The following is a 22,280-nucleotide window of genomic DNA, read 5'->3' as shown; positions in this document are numbered from 1 at the left end:
GGAGGTCAGAGAGCGATCTGCAGGATAAAGTGGTCGCTGCCCAGTGCGTGTCCGGAGTTGTGCCACTGTTCGCCTCAGATATGGAGGACAAGTGTGAGGTCGGCCGGGGTGTGGTGTCACGGCAGGTGCAGTTACCGACCCTGGGGGGATCTGTGCGGAGGAAAAGGTGGTCGATCTGAATTTGCGCCCCGAGGTCGTTGCCTTTTGGGGGTACCCGCTGGGTAGCCGCATGCTTGATGGGAGGCGACCCCAATATGAGGAGGCATGCTCTCTCGGCGCGCTAGAGCAAAGAGTGCGTGGAATCGGCGAGAGCGATCCCGGGGGAGCTGCAGATATTGAGTACGTGGAGGTAGGAGTCGCTTCTGGGAGGGGGAAAATGGTGATGAGGTCGAGGGAAGTATGCTGTCAAATTGCGCGCGGATCGCCGGCAAGTTGCTGTGAACGAGCACTGCCGTGGCTACCACCCGTGATGTGGACGCTTGAAAAGCTTTGTAGCCCGGAAGTTTGACTTGGTTATTGGTCTCCTGCAGGGCGATAATGTCGGGAGGGATTTGTTATGAGTGTACGTGTGGGGGAGCTCGTCATGGTGTTTGCGCCTGTATCCCCGGTAGTCGGGCTGCCAGATCGTGAAACTACGTGGCCGGACCATGTTGCGGGGTCCGGGATTGGAAGCGCGGGGGGGGGGGGGGGGGGGGGGATAGCGCTGAGGAGGGAGGGGGTGGAAATGGCAGCGAGGCGGTTCATTCGCTTCGAGGTGGCGTGAATGAGGGTGGCAAGTTCGCGGATGGCTTGGAGGACGGTGTCATGGGTCAAGAAAATTTCCTGGCGGAGCTACGCGCGCTCTTTCCGGAAGGCGGTTTTAGTGAATTGTAGAGACCTTGAGGGCCTGGATCTCGTGTTCCATCTGTGGCCTGAAGGAGCCTCCTCTCGCGGGGGAGGGCTGTTGCGGTTGTCCCAGCGTCCGCTTCTTGGGGGCATGGGGGTGATAAGGTAGGTGGGGGCTTGAGCAGTCTAGGGAGCGGGGCGTAGCGGTGGGGATGGGCAGGGCTCTAAGGGCCTGGAGCAAAGTCTGAATGGAGGGCTGTAACCTCTGGACCTTTTGGCGGAGACCGCGTCTGGGTCAGCTCACCTGTTTGTCCGAGCGGTCCCGTCATTGGGGTCGACGCAGGTGGCGGGTTCCGGGATCTTGCGGATTTCGGGATCTGGCGGGTACACTTAAGTTCACTTTAATTGTGCCCCCTTAAATGTGTGTATGTGATGCCATCACATGCTGATTATTTACAAATCATCGTCCATATTAACTGGCGACGCAAATTAGTAATCCTAATTAACTAAGTGTTATGTAATGTAATCCGCATCTTGTGGGGTGTGAGGTGCTCGTACAAAGCCTTGGAATCGGAGTGCCTGCTCTCGACCCAGAGGATAGCGGTTCGATTCCGCTTTACCACTTTTTTTATTTCCAGTGAAATTGCTTTTCTACGTCACTACACTCTCAACCAATCACTATTTTCTAGTCTCCGCTGAACGGGACTTAAAGCTGCGCTGTGGTCGCAATGTAGACGCACGCACCAGAACCATCAGCGACAGCCAAGCACACGGCAGGCACATGATTCGGAGAGAGGCTCGAAATCCCTGGTCGTAAATAGCTTCTCTAGTCATAAATTTTTATCTGCATCCTCTGTTGTTTGGCCGATTCCATGGCCAGCTGGCGCGAGGGGATTAGGCAGTCGTTATCTCGACAGCAGCGCGTCGGTGCTTTGACCGTGTATACCGCGGGTGGTGTTTCACCTGAAGAACCAACTCGACCGAGAAGCACCGCACCCGGCGTCGAAAAGGAGCATGCATCTCCTTGCTGCTGGTGCTGGCTCGTTCACCCTATCGCGTCGACTGAAACAGGCAGGGAAAGCTGATATAACTTGGAGCCGCGAAGAAAAGGGTTGGGCAGAACCCCGCGGACCTTAGATTGTAATAAACCGGCCCCCGCTTAAGACGCGCCACGGCGCGTGTAGCGTCGGAACTCGCTCTCCTCGCGTCGCGCGCATGCGCAGACCGGCTAAATCGCGTGCGTCGCGCCGCGCAAGCGTCCATCTAGTTGGCGCTTAAGATGTTCTGTAATTTTTAAAAATAGGCTACTTGAGCTAGAAGAGCGCTTCTGAAGCGAAAGCTTTACTACGCCAGCCAGCGAGCCATTTCGGCTCGTTGCGCCGTATGACGTATGCAGTATGTAGGCAGCCGTATGCTGTATGCGCTGGCCGACGAACGACCTTGAGCCGCCGTTAGCAACGCCGCAGCCACGCTCCAACAGATTTCGCCACCGTCGACGCCGCTTGCTCCACCAGATGTGCTCCGCTGGGGTAGAGGGAGTCGTTGTGGTCGTTATAGAGAGCGCTAAAGAGACGTGACAACGACAGAACGAAGCGAGGAAGAGAGAACGCGCTCAAGAGACCCAGAAGAACGCGCTGCACGACTCGAGAAGCGTCGGAATGAGACGCTGCGTAGAAGACGTGCTGAGGAAACGAAGCTTTCACAACTAAACTAGGGTTAACCAGAGCTAAACCACAGCCAATTTTTTTCTGCTCAGCTGTATTCTGATGCTGTACATAGCTGACAGTGCTAAGGCAAGGCGTGTCTGCCATAGTAGGCTGGTTAAATAATATTGAATGCATTGCTGGTAGTCTCCTTATTTACTAAGAGGCGTGCAGCCCACCGTAAGATATGAGTTTTAATTCGAGAACGCATTTACCCTTGGCGCTGTGGTCCAAGAAATTTCCGCCATTTCGACGAGTTACGTGCACTGGGGGTGCTGCTTTGCCTGCAAGCTTTTCAAAAGCGCATGTATTTTGTCATGGTGTAGGCAAAAAATAAACCTTTTTCTTCACCCTCAAGGTAACTAAGTGGTTGGATTTCTGTGCATAGGACTTTCCGCGAGACGTTCGACAGCCGGGAAAGTAGACGCGACTTGGCGTGTGGAACGTTGAGTGCGTTCCGCACACTGGACAGGCAGCGCGCCAACCCTGAATTAATGGTTGATTGCGAGAGGTTGGTCACCCAATGAACGCTGCGGCCTATTCTACCGCCCTCTACCGACGAGTCTAAAGGTCAAGTGGTGCGACACCATGGTGGGCCGCATATGGCAAGGCCTATAGCCACACTTGACCTCTGGCTAACCTAGCGTAGTGAAGCAAATTTCGCTTCGAAACGGTGCGGAGCCCCATGACTGGCGCGGCTTCGTCACGCGAAGGTTTAGGAACCGTTCTTCCGCTCCACAGTCCACCTGTTGTGATACGGAGTGCAAACACGGTCGCAAACCGGCCTCTCAAAATACTCTAGCAGCGACAGCCGTGGCGTCTGGTTGCAACGTCGCACGCTCTGTGCAGGAAATGCAGACGCGCAAAGAGAAAGGCGAGCTGCGTTTTGTCTATACACGCTGTCGGGCGTCTGAGCGAAGTTCAGCAGCTTCGCAGAATGTATACGCGGTGAACGAGTTCCAGCCATCCTTTTTGGCGGAGTAATTTAGCGCTTCTTCGTATGCGAGGACTTCTTCATCAAGAGTGCTAAGCCAGTGTGATTTGCAAGAGTAACTTACTCCCTTCTGCAGTATAAAAAGGGGGCAGTTTAGGTCCAGCGGGAAATTTAATTGGCCGGAAGTCGGACGATTTATCTTCAGTAACTTAGTACTAAGCTTAATGCAGCACGCACACACACAAAAAGGAATGGAAATGAGGGGCTCGTTATACATATGAAAAAAGCCAACATTAACGAAGCGTATACTTCAGTATATATTTTCAAGCAGTCAAGCACGTCATGCTCTCGCATAGTGTATATATATATATATATATAATGTGTGTGTGTGTGAAGGAAGCCAAGAGTCACTGAAACCAAGGTGCAGAGGGGAATGTTTCTATTTTTTTTTTAATTTATAGTTCCAATCAATGGGGGAATATTACTTCGATTAATCTGTAGCTTAAAGAAAAATTACTTATCAAGCAGTAGAAAAAACAACCATGCCGCCGGTGGGATCCGAACCTTATATATATATATATATATATATATATATATATATATATATATATAGCGCGTTTGTGTGTGTAAGTTATGCACGCACGTACACATACACACACCGGCTGACGTCACACTGTGGTGCAAGCGTCACGCGACCTTTTCTGTCCCGCCCGCGCTGCTCGCTGCTTCAGAGCAGACAGGAGAGTGAATGTCACTTTACACGTGCGCACGGAGTGACGTCAACTCGTGGGCGTTGCAGCACGCGTATCTAGGACGCGCGATGTTTGAAACGCACGCGCGGAAGCCAAACAAATTTGTTGAGCCACAGCGCTGAAGGTAATCGAAATTCTAAAGAGTGACACAATTTCACAAAAAGCAAACTTCACGTGAACACATATTACGAGAATTTTTGGCGCTAGACGAAAAATACAAAGAGCACACAGCATTTTACACAGACGGTTCTAAAACATCAGTTTACGTTGGAAGTGCTGTAGTGCAAGATAAATTGGAAAAGCTAGTCAGTTTGTCTCAGTGCACGTCAATTTTTGTCAGCCGAATGTTATGCCATTTCCGTGGCTGTAGCGAAAATAGCCAAACAGAACACCTACACGGACTCGCTTTGTGTAATCACAGGATTGCACGTCAGAAATGTAAGCAAACCTTTAATAAAAGATACAATACATAACATAATAGCTGCTGAAACACAAGGATATGAAAGTAAGTTCTACTGTGTACCAAGCCATCTTGGAATTGGTGACAAGGAGAGAGCTGAGCGTGCACTGCTCAAGCTCGCTATAAGGAATTGAGGACAGTAGATATATCCTATCCAGATTGAATAAAGTTAGTAAAAATAAACTAAAAAATGGCAGTTTACATGGAATAGTGAAAAAAAGAGCAAACTACGTTTAGGTATAATTCATCCTGGGAGAACGGAGATCATGCAGGCACCAGGAACGTTTTATAGAGGTAATTTTATGCCGCATGCGCATCGGACACACACACCTAACACACAACTTTCTACTGACAAAATAAGACACACCTCTATGTGAGAAATGCGGACGTGAGCTCACAGTAAATCACATTTTATTTTCTTGTAAGAACTCGAACGGCTAAGGAAAAAAATTGGAGGACGCTTAAGCTTCGCCTTTAAGAGTGGAACGCGACAGCGTGTTGCAGCACTGCGAGGGAGTCCACGGAACGCCATCGCTCGTTCTGCGCGACGCCTTGCCCGTTAGACAAATCGCTCTGCTACGTACCGCGAAACGGACGCGCGGAGCGGCGTACCACATAGAAGCGCTGCTAGGCGCCTTGCCGAAACGCGCGGGACTCAAGTTGCAGTCGTAGTTCGTCGGCACATCGTTCTCGACAAACCCGACGCCACGAACGTCAGCATAGCTTCCGCGCCGAACGAACGGGCAGCAAGCTTCGTGGTGAACGCGCTTTGGATGTGCGCTGCGTTGTTCGCCGCTCACCGCGTGATTCCTGCGTGCCCGCACGGCCCCACTGCATGCTCCCGAACGAGACGAGCGGGAGGCGCTGCCTTCGCGCGAGTTGATTCTTGTTGCGAGTGGAAGGGAGGCACATCGCGCGTATATATCTCTCTCCTGTGAGGGGATGGTCGCTGCGCTGTGAAGGAGGGGGAAGCGGGAGAGAGAGCGAAGGAGCCACGCTATCTGTTGGGGCAGTGGCGTACATTGCGAGGAGGAGGATTTTAAAGCGAAAGATTCACTGGCCGCGAACTTGCGATTTCGCCGTGGCGGTGCTCCGAGGAGGCACATGACGTCACAACGCGCGCCTCGCCGCGGATATTTCCAATACCACCTAGGTGGTATTGCTCTGGGCCGGCCCCACTACTCGGCCCCTCCCCTACCTCCGCTGGCTGCGGAGCGCGCGGAGTGGCCGCGGCCGCTGTAGCGCGTGACGTCTGAAAGAATTTGGCGCTGTGAACCAATGATTACCCCCGGCTGCTGACGTCATTTGCAAGACGTGACGTCGTCTGCCAGGTTTTCGCGCAAAAGCCCGGCACCGCGTGTCGCCGCGGGGTGCGTAATCGGGAATTTAAAAAAAAAAAATTATTGTAAATTTCCCGCTCGCTTTTGAGGTCTCGTAAGCGGCATGAACGCTCGGTGGCCTGTACTCTACATAGTGCAAACATTTTAAAGCCAAGGTTTAACACCCCCACACTATATATAGCAGCAATGTAAACAAAGCGCTGAGGTGCAGTCGTCATCATTCCTGAATAAATTCCGTACTAGCGCGGTAAATGTCGAATCCTGTAAAATTATCTTGCAGCATTCGTTTAGCGAATGCACGGACTGTTTGCTATACAAGCGCGAGAAAAAAAAGTGAGCAGCAGATATCGCAATCAGCAGCCACGGGACCTGGAGCAGTCTCGCATACGGTGGAGCGAAGTGGAGACAGCGACGGGTATTGGTCGGCAAGCGCGGCATCGTGTCGTTGTAATGTGACCAGGGGAACGGCCGACTGACGCGCTATCGGCTACGGGACACCGACACAGACGTCCGCCGATCGAGCGTCGGCGTAGACTGGCAGAGGCAAATACAAAGCAGAAACCGCGTAGGCACACACGCGGCATGCCGACTGAGATCGGCCCAAGCGAGCCGCTTGGTTTCAGAACTCGATGTCGCCCCTCGCCCGCATGGCTTTGCTCAGCATATCGCAGTACCTTCGAAAGGCCATGGTAGGCACAACGTGTGTACAAGAGCAGACGATGCAGCGGTCCGTGTGTCTTTTGGGGCCCACGTGACCAGAGTTGCTGCTCTTCTTCGGAAGTGACGTCATAACACACCACGGCGCTCAGTATAAATTGCTTTGGGTCGGTATATGGGGGTTTAACGTCCCAAAGCGGCTCAGGCTATGAGGGGACGGCGTAGTAAGGGCTCCGGGAATTTCGATCACCTGGGGTTCTTTAACGTGCACTGACATCGCACAGTACACGGGACACTTCGCCTCCATCGAAATGCGGCCGCCGCGCCTTTGGTTCAAGGGCCGCCCGAAGACGAACACCTGCATTGAGCGAAGCGCGGATGATTGCCAACCCTTGTCCCCGTGTGTGGTGCATTGTCGCTGGGTCGTCACTATAGCCTCGGTGAATGCGCGTGGGCTGGCCAGACTGACCGTCGCCACTCGCTGTGTCGGGTGCCGCATTCCTGGTCGTCTGGAAGACGTATTCCAAGAAGCGCCAAAGTAGCAACACATACCTGGCATGCTTGAAGACTGCTGTGGCGGCAACAAACAATTCCATTGGAGGACTGTTAATCCAGCCATGATTATTGCTTTAGAAAGGAGGCGGCAACAGTGCCTCTTTCATCACCTCGTCGGTCTTCTTCGTGGTACCCGATGACTCTTTTTTAGTCTTGACATGAGCACGATTGATCAGATTTTGATGGCGATGACGAAGCGCGACGTTTCTGAGTTGGACATTTTTATGTCAGAGAGAGGAAGTGTCAGTGACATTCGTCAACACTGGCATTGGTGTAAGAGAGGTTGAAGGTTGCACCGAGTCAACTGTGACACAGGAGGAGGGACATGTTGGCGGGGTTTGGTTGCTCACAACAGATCACGCAACCTGTGCTGAGGTCACCTGGGACAGGACATCGCTGAACGTGCTGACCATACAATTGAGGACACCAGCAAGAGCCTTTCCTACAGCAGCAACAACTAACTTTGTCAGTCCGGCTTCTATATCGATCATTACCAGCTGTGTGGACAATACCTGCATATGAGCGGCTTTTTCTATCCAGCAAGGTGTACGCATCAGCTCGCGAACACCTATCCAGCTGAGTAATTTCCAGGACAGTCTGCTCATCCACACGCTTCGGACATGTGGAATCATCAGCCGGGTGAACACAGCAGCAACCGCAACAGCTAGGAGAATCAGAATTGTGCAGGTGCGCGAAGGATGATTGTCCCCGCAAATGCGACATCGCATTGCCGACTTACGTGACCTGGTGCTGTGGCCAAACCACCAGCAATTCCCACACTGTGATGGACACGTGGTTGCAGTGGGTCTACACGATAGATTATCGGCCAAATCTTTAGTTCACGTGCACAAGAGGACCCTGCAAAAGTCGCAATAACTGATTCCGTTTGCACCTGAGAACCACCAGCCTCCCTGCTACAGAGGTAGACGGACAGAACTCCAACACCGGCATTATTAAAATCCTCAAGAACCTCTTGGGGTGAAGCTGAAAGATCAACCCCGCAGATGATGCCCTTTGTGCAGGCAAGCTGTTCAGGAATAAATGGTTTGACTGGCAATGAGGCGGAAGACGTGCACTGGAGCAAGTCCGCCACACAATCTAAACAGGGAGGCTCGCACAGCTATACCCCTCCTGCCAAACAGTCTTTCTGAAATTTCCAGACGGCGACTGGTCACAGCCTTCGGCTACCCCTGAATGATCAAGAGAGTTTTTGAGTATAACGGCACCATCTCCAATAGGGACCAATGCCACAGGGATCGCCTTGACGCCTTTACTACTGAAATACTCCAAAGGGAAGTTTTGAGCCGGCAAACTGGGATGCCGGACCTCCTCCTGGAGAGGCCGAAGCCATGGTCAAAAGCCTAGCAAATTCCCACAGGACAGAAACCTGGCATAATCTTGCACCCTTGGAACGACCACACCTGGAACCGATGACAGTCGTGACGACGGTGCAGCAAAACTCTAGGAGGACGCTGGAGGGGTCGGCAGGTCATGGCGGAGAGCCTTCGGCACTCGCTCGATCGACGCTCCTGTCGAGCAAGCGTCTTTCATGCAATTCGTGCCATAGTAAGGCGCGCAGTGCATTTCTGCGTATTACCTGCCGCCGCGACTGTTGCGGGAAAAAGCCTAGACATAGAGTGCTGCCATCCAGGCAGGAATTTTACAGAAAGAGAACCATTAACTGTACAGTAAGGTCGAGAAAGCGATGGAGGAGTAAAAAAAAATCAAGGAGTTGGGGATATAAAACACCGAAATTCGCCTCTTTTTCCCAAGCTATACCGTTGACTCCCTTTTGACGCCTCTTTGGAGGCTCCAGTTGACTCCTTACCCCATTATCAAGCTTTCTTGCATCGAAAAAAAAAAAAGAGGCCGGGATAATGGACTTGTGTCGACAAAAGAGAGGGAAAAGGCTTGTTTGTCGAGGTATATAGGGAGTACAGTGAAGGGAAGAAGAAAGTATAGGGAAGAGCCCTTCCGCGCTGGGAGAGTGAAGGAAGAATGACAGAAAAAGCGGGCCGCGTTGGCGTCGCCGGCCTAGCTACCACTTGGGCAGAGAGCAGCAGCTGGTCGAGAATTCTCGGTGCCGGCGCTGACGGCCTGATAAAAGAACCGCGGCGGTTGTATTTCGATTTCTTCCACGCCAGCAGCAAGGCGTGTCCCCGCAGTACACGGAAATGTCGATCGCCAGGCTCCAGTCGCGACTGTGTAGAGAAAGGCGTGGCGCGGCTCTGTATATAGGCGCGTTATGTGTAATAAGGATTCTTTTTAGGGCGTTAGCTCTACTGGTCGCGTTTCGAGCCTCCGAGTTATGCTAATTGCACGGATACAATCCAAGATGGCGGCCTCCATACCAACAACATTGTATCTCAGTGGCTGCCATGGTAACCGAGGTGGTTACATAATGGAATAAAAGAACAGGTGGCAGCGTGACGCCTTAGCACCACAACTCGAAACTAAGCCACTTAGTCCCGACATTCGTGTAAAATTTGTGGGCCAACCGTTTGCCGCAGAATGTTCCGGATGGTGTTACACGATTCAGCCTTTCGTGTAGCATAAACTTACTAGTTAAGTTAGAGCATAGCTCGAGGCAGGGATTCGAACCGGCGACCTATGTATGCCAAATTCCACATTTTTACGAATCTTCATATGAACATTGCGGCTCAGCCATTCATCGCACAGTGTTCGGGGTGGTGGCATACGATCTCGCGTTTCGTGCTGCACAAACTTTCCAAATCCCGCAGTTCTCTCCCATATCTACCCCACCCTCTAGCGCTTGTCCAGCATCATTCTTCTGTAGGTGCTATTGTTTCCTGTCTCGGCTATTCTCCCAACTGCAGATTCTGCGGTGGGCAAGCTACCCTATCGCACATCATGTGGGCCTCCCTATCAGCCCCTTCCGCTTAATCACTACCGAGGAGCAGCGGGAGACCGCGCTGCGCAGCTCGGAGCCGGGCCTGCAGGCCAGGCTCGCCGAGGCGCATAAGCTTTCGGCCACCCGGCAGGGTTGAAAATTGGTTTTAAATGACGCCGCAAAAATGTCTCTCATCTTGCTGGACACCCGAACTGAGTCGTAAGGGAAGGGAGGAACATGGGAGTGAAAGAAGAAAGGGAGAAAAAGGTGCCGTAGTGGAGGGCTCCGGAATAATTTTGACCACGTGGTGACCTTTAACGTGCACTGACATCGCACGGCACATGGGCGCCTTTGCGTTTTGCCTCCATCGAAGCGCGGCCGCCATGGCCGGGTTCTAACCCGGGAACTCCGGCTCAGTAGCCGAGCATGGCTGAGCCACCGTTGACCTGCTGCAACATATGAGGCTAATAAAGTCTATTGTCTGTCTGTTCCGCTTATGATCGCTTTCCCCGCCCATTTCACGGACTAACCCACTAATCCACCTCAATCCATCCACACTAATCCATTTTCTGGAGTGGGCCTACTTACAAAATTTTGGGTGTCCTTTGGAATTTTGGGCGGTGGGCTAACTTCCCAATGCTACCACATTTGCTCCTTCAAGAATGTGGTTGACAAGGCCCCCCCCCCCCCCCCCCCCAAGCTATTTGTGAATTTCGCCCCCAAAAAATGCAAAATGCAAAAGGCACTCATGTGCTGTGCAATGTCAGTGCACATTAAGGATCCCCAGCTGCGTGCATGGTGTTTTGTGTGTTCCTCGTTGCCTATGTCCTTGTCTTTTGTGCAGTTTTAACTTTTCTGGAACTATGAACCAACTAGCCTGCAAGAACGTCCTACTAATCCCCAGCTAGACAGACCACGAGAATTGAGGCAGTTACTGTGCCTTTCCTTTCGTCAGAAAATCTAATCAGAAGAAAAAAATAAGCTGTGTATATACGCAACCAAGAATGGAATATTGTTAAACAAGGGTACTGCAAAAAAACAGAGGTCATCTTCTCCCTCATGCTTTTTGCGCAGTACCCTTGCTTAACCATGAATGCCCAATAGCATGCACTCATGAATTCCTTTCGAGTCTGCCAGATACAGCTATTGCTGTAAAATGTGCAAGTTATCACCACACTTTCTGTATCAAACATGGCAGAAACTATATGATGTCTGTGCAAGCCATTTATGCCTTGATGCGTGGGGAATTCTTTACTTTCGAACAGACAAACACGGCTTTTGACCCCTCCGCTTGCTCTCTGAACCTGGAGTTGTCCGCAATGCCTTTGAAAGCTTTGGTACTACCGGGCGGTAAAAGCACCAATGGGCGATGCACGACAGTCCGCAGTACGTGTCTGTCCTGTGATGTGGATGGCTTGCATCCGAAGATAAGGAAAGAACTCCATGGCCTACAATGATGTCAAAATGGTCGCCATATTTTAGACTGGAAGCATGCTGAAGGCTTATACATTGTTTCACATGCATGCGAAAACGCTCGCCGTCGAAGTGCAAAAACAGGTTTCCAGCGGCCACAGCGACAAGGTTCCAACACGTGGGAAATTTGCTTGCATCGCTTGTAGTTGCGCCGTATAAGCTAGATATGCCCGATGCTCCATCACAGTGCACAGTGTCCCTGATGTCGCGTCAAGTCGTTCATTATGCGTGCACGCATTTCTGTTTACTAAACCTGTCAGAAAATTTATTGCAACAGTAGGATACTTGCTTCTGACTGAGAGCCATTGTGCAGCTGTAGTTTTGATCTCGCTAATGATTTAACAGTGCTCCTGTACACAACTCATTTTAATCATGAAGTTCTTTGATGTGAAAGGGGCTTTTGCTTTGCCTTCTAATTGATATCTGTCGCAGCATCTGTGTTAATAACGATTTAACCATAAAAGTCATCCATTACCCATGCCAAACACACACAAGAAATGATACCAACTTAATGCCTTACCTTCATTAATGCCATTATTTTTAGAGACAGCGCTACACATACAGAATTTCACTGGATGCCATGATGATGAAGGGTGAAAGCAGTGCAGCTGATAATGGAAATGTCATAAATGTAATCTCAAATTCACCTTTGAAAAATGCTGTTGTTTATAGGCATTATGTTGAGTAAGTGTCCATAACCCATTTATTAGCAGACAACAAAGCAGTGCAAGCTAGATGTACCAGAGAAATGGTGCCAACTAAAACAATTAGTTGTCAAGGCGACTTCTCTCAATGAAATGACTGAAGAAGTTGTATCCCTTCTGCACAAGCGATTGGAACGAAAACATGCACTTACAGGCGAGTGGTTTGTGTCAACTTTACAAGACCTTTAATGGCATTAAGTTCACCCACATGGCATCGCATGAATGAAGGGCATATCATTTTTTGTGTATGTGTGGCACAGGAAACATTCAGTAACTTCTCTTCAGGCTGACCTCTTTACCTCCCTCTTCCATAAACCCGCTCTTGCTCTCTCTCTCTCTCTTTTTTGGCTTCCAGAGTGATGACAGCACTGACACAAAGCAGCTTGTCCTGGTATGAACTGCTTACATTATTAACTAAAAGGACCATTTTCAAAGCAGCATGTTTAGTTTTGGTAACTCGTTGGCTTGTTTTTATTGTGATGCATGCAAGAACTGAATAGATGTTGATCACCATCATTTTAATGATTCTATGGAGAACTTGTCTTGTTGTTCAGGAGGATGGCTCCGCTTCCCAGGAAACTAGCAGCTTATTACAAACAAGCTTTAATTACATCAACAGCATCATTGGATCTGGAGTTGTAGGTAAGCTAGAAGCTCTACCATATGTTACCTTGCAGTTTTTGACACTTCATTACTCACAAAACAGGAATTGCATATGCACTGAAGCAAGCTGGCTTTGGAATGGGACTCATTCTTCTGGTAATGTTTGCGGCCACTACTGATTACTCTTTGTGCATTTTAATCAAGGCTGGCATCACGACAGGCACATCAACTTATCAGGTTAGTTTGCTTTCATTCACTGTAGATTACCTGACAAATCTTTGGCCAGTTATTTGCCAACCCACTAGTTATCAGGGAATATTGTTTTCAATGAAAACTTGGGGTGCACTTTTGTGATTTTTATGTGCATACTCAATGCTGTTTCACTAGATGATGGTCATCGTAAGGGTTGGGTATGTAATTGAGAGCTACATATACATACAGGGTATCTCACTGAAGCCTACCGGTAATATTTTTAAAATTTAATGGTGATTACTGCAGTGGTAGTACAAATGGTCAGCACTATAGCTGCATCTCCCTGTGCTTTTGTAATTGTTGCATTTGCCATGCATGAGTGCGTGACAATTGCGGTTCTGCTTTGGGAGGTATAGCATGAGGCACGGACTATATGCACGGAGTGGTCACGTGACTGTGACCCCTCTAGATATGGCAGCCCTCACGGTGGTCACAACTACCACTACATTCAGTCTAGGAACCTTCGCCTTAGCAGCTAGCGGTGTGAAACAGTATTATTGAGATACCAGCTTGGCCTTTGTGTCACAGTAATACCAGTGGTGGCGGACATTAGAAAAAAGAAAAAAGTGAGCTGGTTGACTGGGTTCCAAATTTTAACACTTAACTTTTTCACCATCAGATTTAGGCACCTAGTTGTAATTCGACTTGTATAGCTGAGCTTAATTGGTAATAACTCATATCAGTTTTTAGAATTTCAAAAACTGGATTCTGGTCGTCGTTGCTGCATAACGAACTTGGCTACATGTGTCAGACGACCTTCAGTGCTGCAGCAGGGTGGCACTGCTGACCTGACTCAAGCAGGTATTAAGGGGATACTGATACTTATCTATTCGCTGCTCACCGCTATAGCCCAGCCCCCCCCCACCACCCAAAGCCAGGCTCACATGACAGGTGCGCCGCCAAGCCTCGTTTGCAGGTGGGTGGGCTGTGCGCGCTCGGCTGACTAGAATTCGCTACGCCACAATGACGAGCAGATTTGTTTTCAAAATTCAAAAAATTGATAGGGCCATTACTAACGCTCAGCTAGCATTTCTAATGACAACCCGGTGCCTAACTGCAATAAATAAAAAACTATTATTAGATTATAGTTAACCCAATTACTGGTCAACACAGATGACCTATTTCCTGATGTCCACCACCCCTGCCACTATTATACAGAGTGTCCGGACTAACTTAGCCAAGGGTTCAAAAAGAAGATATTTGAGGTAGGCCAGGGAAACCACCTACATACATGTACCACCCGGCTTGCGCATCGCAGGCAATTTTTTGTTTTGCAATTAATTAATTAGCAATTAGTATAATTTTTATAAATGTGTAAATATTGACTTTAGACAGCAAATGTGAATCGCAAAGTTGGAGAGCACGTTCAAAAACTCCCATTCTATTTATCTGCGATAAACAAAGCCTCACGTGTATCTTTTTTCCAAGCTCCGAAGGAGGAAGCCCGCGAAATACAAAAAAAATCGCATGACTAGCGCATTCACGTGCCGCGATTGTGCTGATCTCAATCCTGGCTTGAGTGAATGAAATCAGCTGCTGACATGGTGCGATATGTGACATGACATGACATGATATGTTTACGGTGGCCAGCCTGCGAGCCAGTTGCGAGCCAGTCTGCAAGTGTGACAGTGCAACCACCGCCGACATATCTGCCTGCCAGAGCAATGGGGTCGTTGCGCCTTGCCAGCAGCTGATTTTGTTCACTCAAGCCAGGACTGAGAGCAGCACAATCGTGGTGCGCGAATGCGGTAGTCACATGATTTTTTTTTTGCATTTCACGGGCTTTCTTTGGAGCTGGGAAAAAGATACATGTGAGGCTTTCTTTATTGCAAATAAATGGAATGGGGGTTTCTGAAGGTGCTTTCCAACTTTTCTATTCCCATCTGCTGTCTAAAGTCAATATATACACATTTAGAAAACTTATCTAAGTAATTCATTGCAATACAAAAACTTGCCTACATGCGCAAGCCGGCTGGTAGCTGTATGTAAGTGGTTTCCCTGGCCTACCTCAAATATATTTATTTTTTAACCCTTGGCTAAAGTTAGCTTGGACACCCTGTATATCGCTGAGGCCATCTTTATACACTAAAAAGCCTATTTTAAAAATTACTGGCAGGCCTTTTTGAAAAACTCTGTATGTACAGTCTTGTCTTCTTCCTTGCCCCTTGTCGCAGCGTTGTTTTCTGCATCTACCAACAAGTTCAACTCTCAGTTTTACTACAGTAGCAGCTCTGGCAAACACTGCTTTTGCTTTCACTGAATGCTGCTAATTGTGTTTCGGCACGATTATGAAGCAGCATTGAGCAGATTTTCAGAATTTTTGTGTAACATGTCACTGAAAACATTTGCGCAAGGAGCAGTTTCAGTTCTGTGTTTATGGTTTAAGGGGGTTGAACGTGCCAAAGCGACTCACGCTATGAGAGACACCATAATGAAGGGTTCCTGAAATTTCGACCACCTGGGGTTCTTTAACGTGCACTGACATTGCACAGTACACGGGCCTCTAGAATTTCGCCTCCATCGAAATTCGACCGCCGCGGCCGGGATCGAACCCACGTCTTTCGGGTCAGCAGCCGAGCTCCATAACCACTGTGCCACCATGGCATTTAGTTCTGTGTTTATAATGTGCAACATAAAGTGAAAGCAAAATTTGTTCAAAAAAGAAAAAAACATGCTTCTCTTTCTTTCCGTTTTTAGGATCTTGTCCAGGCTGCCTTTGGGCTACCAGGATTTTATGCATTGACCTTCATGCAGTTCATTTACCCATTTATAGGTACGCATTTCTGATCACGCCACGCTAAAGAGCCTCTTCACTTAGATTTAAATGTCATTTAAGTACAGCATTTCAAATATCTTGTTCTACAGCTATGATCAGCTATAACGTCATTATTGGTGACACAGTCACAAAGGTGTTTGTGCGAATCTTCAACGGTGAGTGCATGCTTCACAGGTTCCTGAATGCAAAGTTTTCGTGATATGTTTCATGTAAGCTTTGTCCTTTTTAGTGGCACCTGACAGCATCCTTGGCAATCGCCACTTCATAGTCATCATGGCTTCACTACTTGTCACTTTACCACTTTCCCTGCACAGGAACATATCAAAGCTCAACAAGGCAAGTGCCATTTACAGTATGTAACTTTTTATTTATTGCAGTGTGACACTATGAGCTAAATTAAAATGAAGCAAATGGTTATTTTTTGACGGAATTATACAGAGCTCAAAAGCACACTGCTCTTTTTAATTGAAGAGCCATGCAGGTATATTTGGGACAGCCACATCTATCGTGGCTTTTATGCAAAATATATACAGATTAAAGTATTCAGGTTAAACTTCAATATTTTTGGCTACATAAAGTGGTTACAAACTCTTAATTCTTTGCATAAAGTTTTGGTTTTGGCTGAAATTACGTGCCCGCCTTCTTTTCTTCCTTCTTTCTAACGGAAGTGGTGTGTCAGTGATGCTTCTTTGCAGTCAGGGTGCTCGGAGGTCATTTAATCAATCACATGAGGTGATGTGCAGACGGCATGTCTTAGCCTGTAGAGGCAATACCATCTCAGTAAAGCTGGGCACTATTCACCTTTCGTTTTATCACTTCCTCTGGTCTAAAAAATTTGAAGCACACTATACTATCCACTGCATAATTACATGTAACTGGTTTCCAGGATTAAACTGCACATTAAGTGTTTAAAGGGCCTTAAAGAAGCTAATGCCATTCCACACAGCAACTTTAGCACCACTGTGAGCTTATACCTTCCAAAAGAAAGTGTTATGAGCAGCAAGATCACCCATGAATTAAGTGCCAAAATACCTTCATTATAAATACCAGTGAATAATAAACACTGAAATGAAATGTGCTGGACATGGTGACTAATGTTACCATGCAGCTCTGTAACTGATTACCATCCATGTGTCACACTTTTTTTCTCTTCAACCAGGTGTCACTGATGTCACTTCTAATTATTCTTGCAATTCTGGGTTTTGTGATTGTGCGAATGGGAACCTTCGTGAATATTGTGTAAGTAGCATGAGCTCAGTCATCAAGTGCCCTCAGTATTTCCAGGATGTCATGAAACCACACTTGTTCAATGGTTGCAGGCCCTCGCCTCCTGGTTCCTATGTGTTTGCTGACAGGGGTATCACAAAGGCTATTGGTGTCATAGCATTTGGTAAGTGAAATTTGTGACCCACCTATTGTAGGCCGTGACATATGATGCATTGCTAAAGATATTTGAGAAGAAAAAAAATGAAAGGAGGTTGAATGGAAATTGCAGAAAATGAACATTAAGCATTGCTGTTTGTTAATTAGTTAACACAGTAAAACACAAATGAGTGGGTGCAGTGGGTATACTACACACTGAATTAAGTGCTGACTGAAAAGTAATCGTACTGTCCTGTAAACAGGGTTCACCATGGAATGTGCAGCCTTTCTTGAACTATACTGCCAGATGTGAATAGTGAATATGTCAGATAAATGAACGCCAAAGTTTTTGCTCATGAAAACCAGTTGCAACTTGTGTAGCACACACTGCTACGAGACTATGAGGAGACATAGCAGATCACAAGTAGCGTGAATTAGTTCGTAGTCACTGAGACACGACGGCTAAAATAATAATTATTAGGATACTGTTGCGACCTCCTCACATCAGCTGTGCACGCCTGGCTGTTATTCTTAGCTGCCAGAAGCAATGATGACTTTGTGCTGATTACACATACTGTGTTTACTCTCATAATTTGCACATTTTTTTCTTCTTTAAATTAAGGCTTCAAAAAAGGGGTGCGCAAATTACGCGAAAATTTTCTGAACACGTCCTAAACAAATCTACAAAGGTCAAAACGCGCATTATATATACTGTATGTCGCCGCGTATACATAAGCTGCCTACCTCGCGCCCCTCACTGCCCCCCCCTTGAGAAAAAAAAAATGTTCCCCCCCTTGAGAAAAAAAAAAATGTTGACTCCAAATATAAGCTCATACCCCCTCCCGCTATGCCCGATGTTATGTAGTTCCCCGTGGGATGGCATGACGATGTGCGCGCAGCTCAAAGCAGTAAACGCGCAACGATACAATCGCGAAGCCAGCAGTAGGAGGCAAAGGAGATAACGGGCGATAAAACGATGCCCTCGCGTGCGGCCCGGCTGACTAGCGGCAAACCGAACAGCAAACGGTTTGGTAGTTTCGGATTCGGCATCCTTCCGGGTGTGCGACTGCCAGTGCGAGTGAGCCAGGTAAACGACGCACAATTTGTGCCCTCGCTACTCGCACCTTTCGCAACTGCACACTGAGACGAGGCTGCGCCGATCTTCCCAAGCCTGCCTTGAGCACACCCGCGTACATACTAGTGGTCTGGTGCAGCAGAGAGCTCAAAATATGCGAGTAAATACAGCAGTTAGGGAAGGGATGTTTCTCTCTAGTCGGGCATTGTGAACCGATTGGAGCACATTCATGAGCGCAAACAGCAGAACCAAAATGTGTAAAACTGGAACAGTACCATATTTCCAGAAGTCTGTATCTCACAGTAGTGTTGCCAACAAGCAAAATATTAGCAGTTCTCACAGAAAAGGGCTCTTGCACTTTCTGGCTACATGAGACTACTGTCACACCTGCAGGCAGCTGCAACAGCAGCTAGATTGATTGTGTAATAATTGTGCAATGGTGCATCCCTGCAGCCTACATGTGCCACCACAACTCGTTCCTGCTGTTTGCTGCACTCAAAGATCCCACCCAGAGGCGGTGGAACAAGGTGACCCACATCAGCCTGGCCCTCTCCTGTGTCCTCATCGTGCTCTTTGGAATTGGTGGTTATGTTTCCTTCAATATCTACAGCCAGGGTGAGCATCTGCTCTAGTTGGGCAATGGTCAACAAACATCACTCGAGTGTAGTATGGCAGAGAAGATATAGGAACAACTCCATCAAATTTTTGTTCTTAGTTGGAAATCTACTGCGTGGTTCTTTGCGACTATGGTGACATTTGTTTGGCGGAAAATACTAATGAATTTACTGCTGAGAAAATTGTAGTTGAAAATGTAACATTTTTTTCTGAACATTCAATTCAAACTCGTGACATCAGTGATGAAAAGGAGTCCGCGATCATCAAATGGAAGTGGATGGTGGCATGGTCTCACCTTTGAGATCCACGAAAAATAAAAAAAAGAAACACTGCTCACCATGGTTAGTAACAGTTTGTGGCGGAAATTTCCGTGTACTACCTGCATTTTATTTTTGTGCCTTTCTTAGCCTGCAAAAGTGTTCTTCTCAGTGTCCCTTAATGATGTGTGTGAAGAAGCCAGAGCTTGCAAAAAGAAAAGCTAACACAGCAGCATACAGCTGCGACCAATCTTCCACACCTAGTTTCTCATCCCGCTTGCTGCATCTTGACAGTCACTGAAAAGACCTGCTAATGAATGTGGCAGCAAATCTGTTTACAGGGTACTCCAGAGACTGGCTTGTTGTGCTTCTAAGCTAGTGATGCCACTTTTAATACCATGCACAAGAAGAAACTCCTTTCCAGTGCTATGTAACCCACTGGCTATTTACTGAGTTGCAGCAATGCCTTTCACATATTTGTAGGTAATGCTCACTACTGCACTGCCTACGAACAGATTGTTCAAAATCTAATTTATGCAGGCGCAACATATTTAAAAGTTGACCGAATGTCCTGTGACTTGCTTTTGACAGGAGATTTGTTTGAAAACTACTGCAAAGACGACGACATTGCCAATGCAGCAAGGCTGCTCTTCACGCTCACCATAATGCTGACATACCCTATTGAGTGCTTTGTCACTCGGGAGGTGAGAACAAACACCCTGTTTTTACTCGTTGTGGTGCAGATTTATAATTTGTGCAAGTTCTACAGCCTTTGTGAAAGGTGTACACTGCCAATGTTACACTGTCTCTTGAAGGTGAAAGTAACTTTTGTCCTCTCCCTTCCAAAGCTTGGAACTCCAGGCTTGCTAGGTGGCCCCACCAAAGGCTTAGAAGATAGCTGCACATTTTTTAAAAAGTCTGCACATAATTTTCATTTTAGCCGAGGCGAACCCAAAATAAAAGTAACAGCTAAGACATTAAACGGTGCTAATGGGCAAGTTCATTTGTACATTTTGATTTCAAGCAAGAGCATGGTATTATTCAGCACTTCTCAGCATGCTTAATTTAAGCATTGATAGTATTGGCAATATTGGTTTTTGTGCAAAGTGACATTTTGCAACTGGAGGCACTAATTACATGGGACATTGCAGTGAACCATTCGCACTTGAATGAAATGTTTGATTCCATATCCAATTAAACATTACAGGATTTAAAAATCTGGAAATCTGCTTCTGTGTGAAGCAAATACAAAGACTAATTGCATATTTTTGTTGCACTCCCGGCCTACCTACGCTGTCAGGACAGATCCCAGTTTCATCAATGATAAGTGCAGACTGTGAAAGAAAGAGAAAGTAATAGTGTAGCACTTGGCCAACTGCCAAGCGCTGGATTATAACTGGGTGTGGCATAAACAACATTTATACAGGTTGTCCCAGCTAACTTGAACCAAGATATTAAAAAAACCTAAGCGTTCTTCGGAACTGAAATTGCGTGAATGCTGTTAGGGTTTATCTAAAGTTTCAGTACCATTTTTTTTTGCTTGTTTTACTTGAATAGTTAGTAGAGATAAATTAATTAACTTTTCAAATAAAGCTTGAAACATTAAGGCGACAACAGGAGAGTTGTGCAGCTCCACAAATATTGCCCAACCCAGGCACTTCCGACGAGATAGCCTTAGCGTGGTCATTTTTATTCGGGGAAAATGAAAGCCCGCGGAGTTTAAAAATACCACATGACAGCGCGCTCCGTGCACCCAATTGCGCCGCGATTACAGCGCTCTCACCCGTGATTTGTAAAAAACATTGCCAGCGCTGTGCCTTCTCTTCGCTTACGAGAAAGGGCTTCTATCGACTGGCGATGCATTGTGCATTCTGCTGGCGTGAGAGTGCAATTATCACCGCACAAATGGGAGCCGGCTTTCTTTCAAATGCCACACGAACCCCCTGGCACTTATCTTGGAACCAACCACAACGCGAAGCTCTGTCGTGTGCAGCACGAAAGGCGCGAAGCGAGCAATGTTTTTTACAATGCACGGATGAGAGCGCTGTAACTGCTGTGCATTCGGGCACATGGAGCGTGCTGTCACATGGTTTTTTTTTAAACTCTGCGGGCTTTTGTTTTTCCCGAATTAAAATGGCCACACTATATCTATCTCGCTGAAAGTGCCTGGGTTGGACGATATTTGTGGAGCTGCACAAATTTCCTATTGACGCCTGAACATTTCAAGCTATATTTAAAAAGTTAATTAATTTATCTCGACTAATTATTCAACTAAGACAAGCAAAGAAATGGTACTGTAACTTTAGATGAACCTTAACAACATCCACGCGATTTCAGGTCTGAAGAAAGGTTAGGTTTTTTCAAAACTATGGTCCAAGTTAGCTGGGACACCCTGTATATAAGTTCAATTATTAAGGCAAATGCAACATTGCACTTTAACTGGTTCAGGTAACAGGCTGGCTTTTGGAAAGGGTACTCAACAATGTTGTATATGGGCTAGACAGACTTTTAGAGAAAAATATTAGCCTTTATGTAGGCACTGTGTGACTAGGTCATAAATGAGGCATACATAAATTGGAAAACATCTACACAGACTGCATGGTGACCACAGTCTTCCATAAGAGGACTGAGAAAATACAAGCCAAGAAAGATGTCAGGAAGAAGAGACAAACTCCGCCGTTATTCACTGCATGTTTACAAGAGGTATTTACACAGCTGTAGTCAGAAGAATTAGGTACAAGCATTCACAGGGAACACTGGTAACTCTGCTTTGCAGATGTTATCCTGTTCAGAGTGAATTTCAGTGTATGATTTAGGACCTGAATAGGGAGAGTACAATGATAAGCTTAGAATTTGATTTAAAAAAAAAACTAAAGCAAGAAAGCAACAGTTTGGTGAAGAGCAAATGTTTACTGCAAACAATGAGGTAAAAAAATTTGTGAGAGAGTACATTTATCTGGGCCTGCTGGGTCACTGCATGCCTGTCGCTGCATTAGTGCACTGAGAAGAGCCTAAGAAGGTAGCGATGTGTTTGTACTCTACAGTCTTGAACAGTATGCTCTGCACATAACTCCACTGTTTCCTGC

The 22,280-nt window shown here is 47.2% G+C and overlaps 1 protein-coding gene across 3 annotated transcripts in view; it reads left to right on the top strand.

Moving 5' to 3' along the window:
* LOC144125669 (putative sodium-coupled neutral amino acid transporter 11) overlaps positions 1 to 22,280 on the top strand; it is a 37,230-nt gene that overhangs the window by 4,066 nt on the left and 10,884 nt on the right. For 2 of the 3 annotated variants that reach the window (XM_077659259.1, XM_077659258.1), the window contains 9 exons: positions 12,809 to 12,896; positions 12,961 to 13,094; positions 15,807 to 15,882; positions 15,975 to 16,040; positions 16,115 to 16,221; positions 17,045 to 17,124; positions 17,205 to 17,275; positions 18,776 to 18,937; positions 19,786 to 19,898. In XM_077659259.1, coding sequence (XP_077515385.1) covers positions 12,809 to 12,896; positions 12,961 to 13,094; positions 15,807 to 15,882; positions 15,975 to 16,040; positions 16,115 to 16,221; positions 17,045 to 17,124; positions 17,205 to 17,275; positions 18,776 to 18,937; positions 19,786 to 19,898 — 897 coding nt within the window. Of the gene's footprint in view, positions 1 to 12,609; positions 12,646 to 12,808; positions 12,897 to 12,960; positions 13,095 to 15,806; positions 15,883 to 15,974; positions 16,041 to 16,114; positions 16,222 to 17,044; positions 17,125 to 17,204; positions 17,276 to 18,775; positions 18,938 to 19,785; positions 19,899 to 22,280 lie in introns of all 3 variants that reach the window. The other variant, XM_077659257.1, reaches the window with a different exon arrangement.

Source organism: Amblyomma americanum, chromosome 3 (genome assembly GCF_052857255.1).
Source record: "Amblyomma americanum isolate KBUSLIRL-KWMA chromosome 3, ASM5285725v1, whole genome shotgun sequence".
Taxonomy (NCBI): Eukaryota; Metazoa; Arthropoda; class Arachnida; order Ixodida; family Ixodidae; genus Amblyomma; species Amblyomma americanum.
Note: the sequence above shows the minus strand (reverse complement) of the source record. Positions and strands in the feature narration are given on the sequence as shown.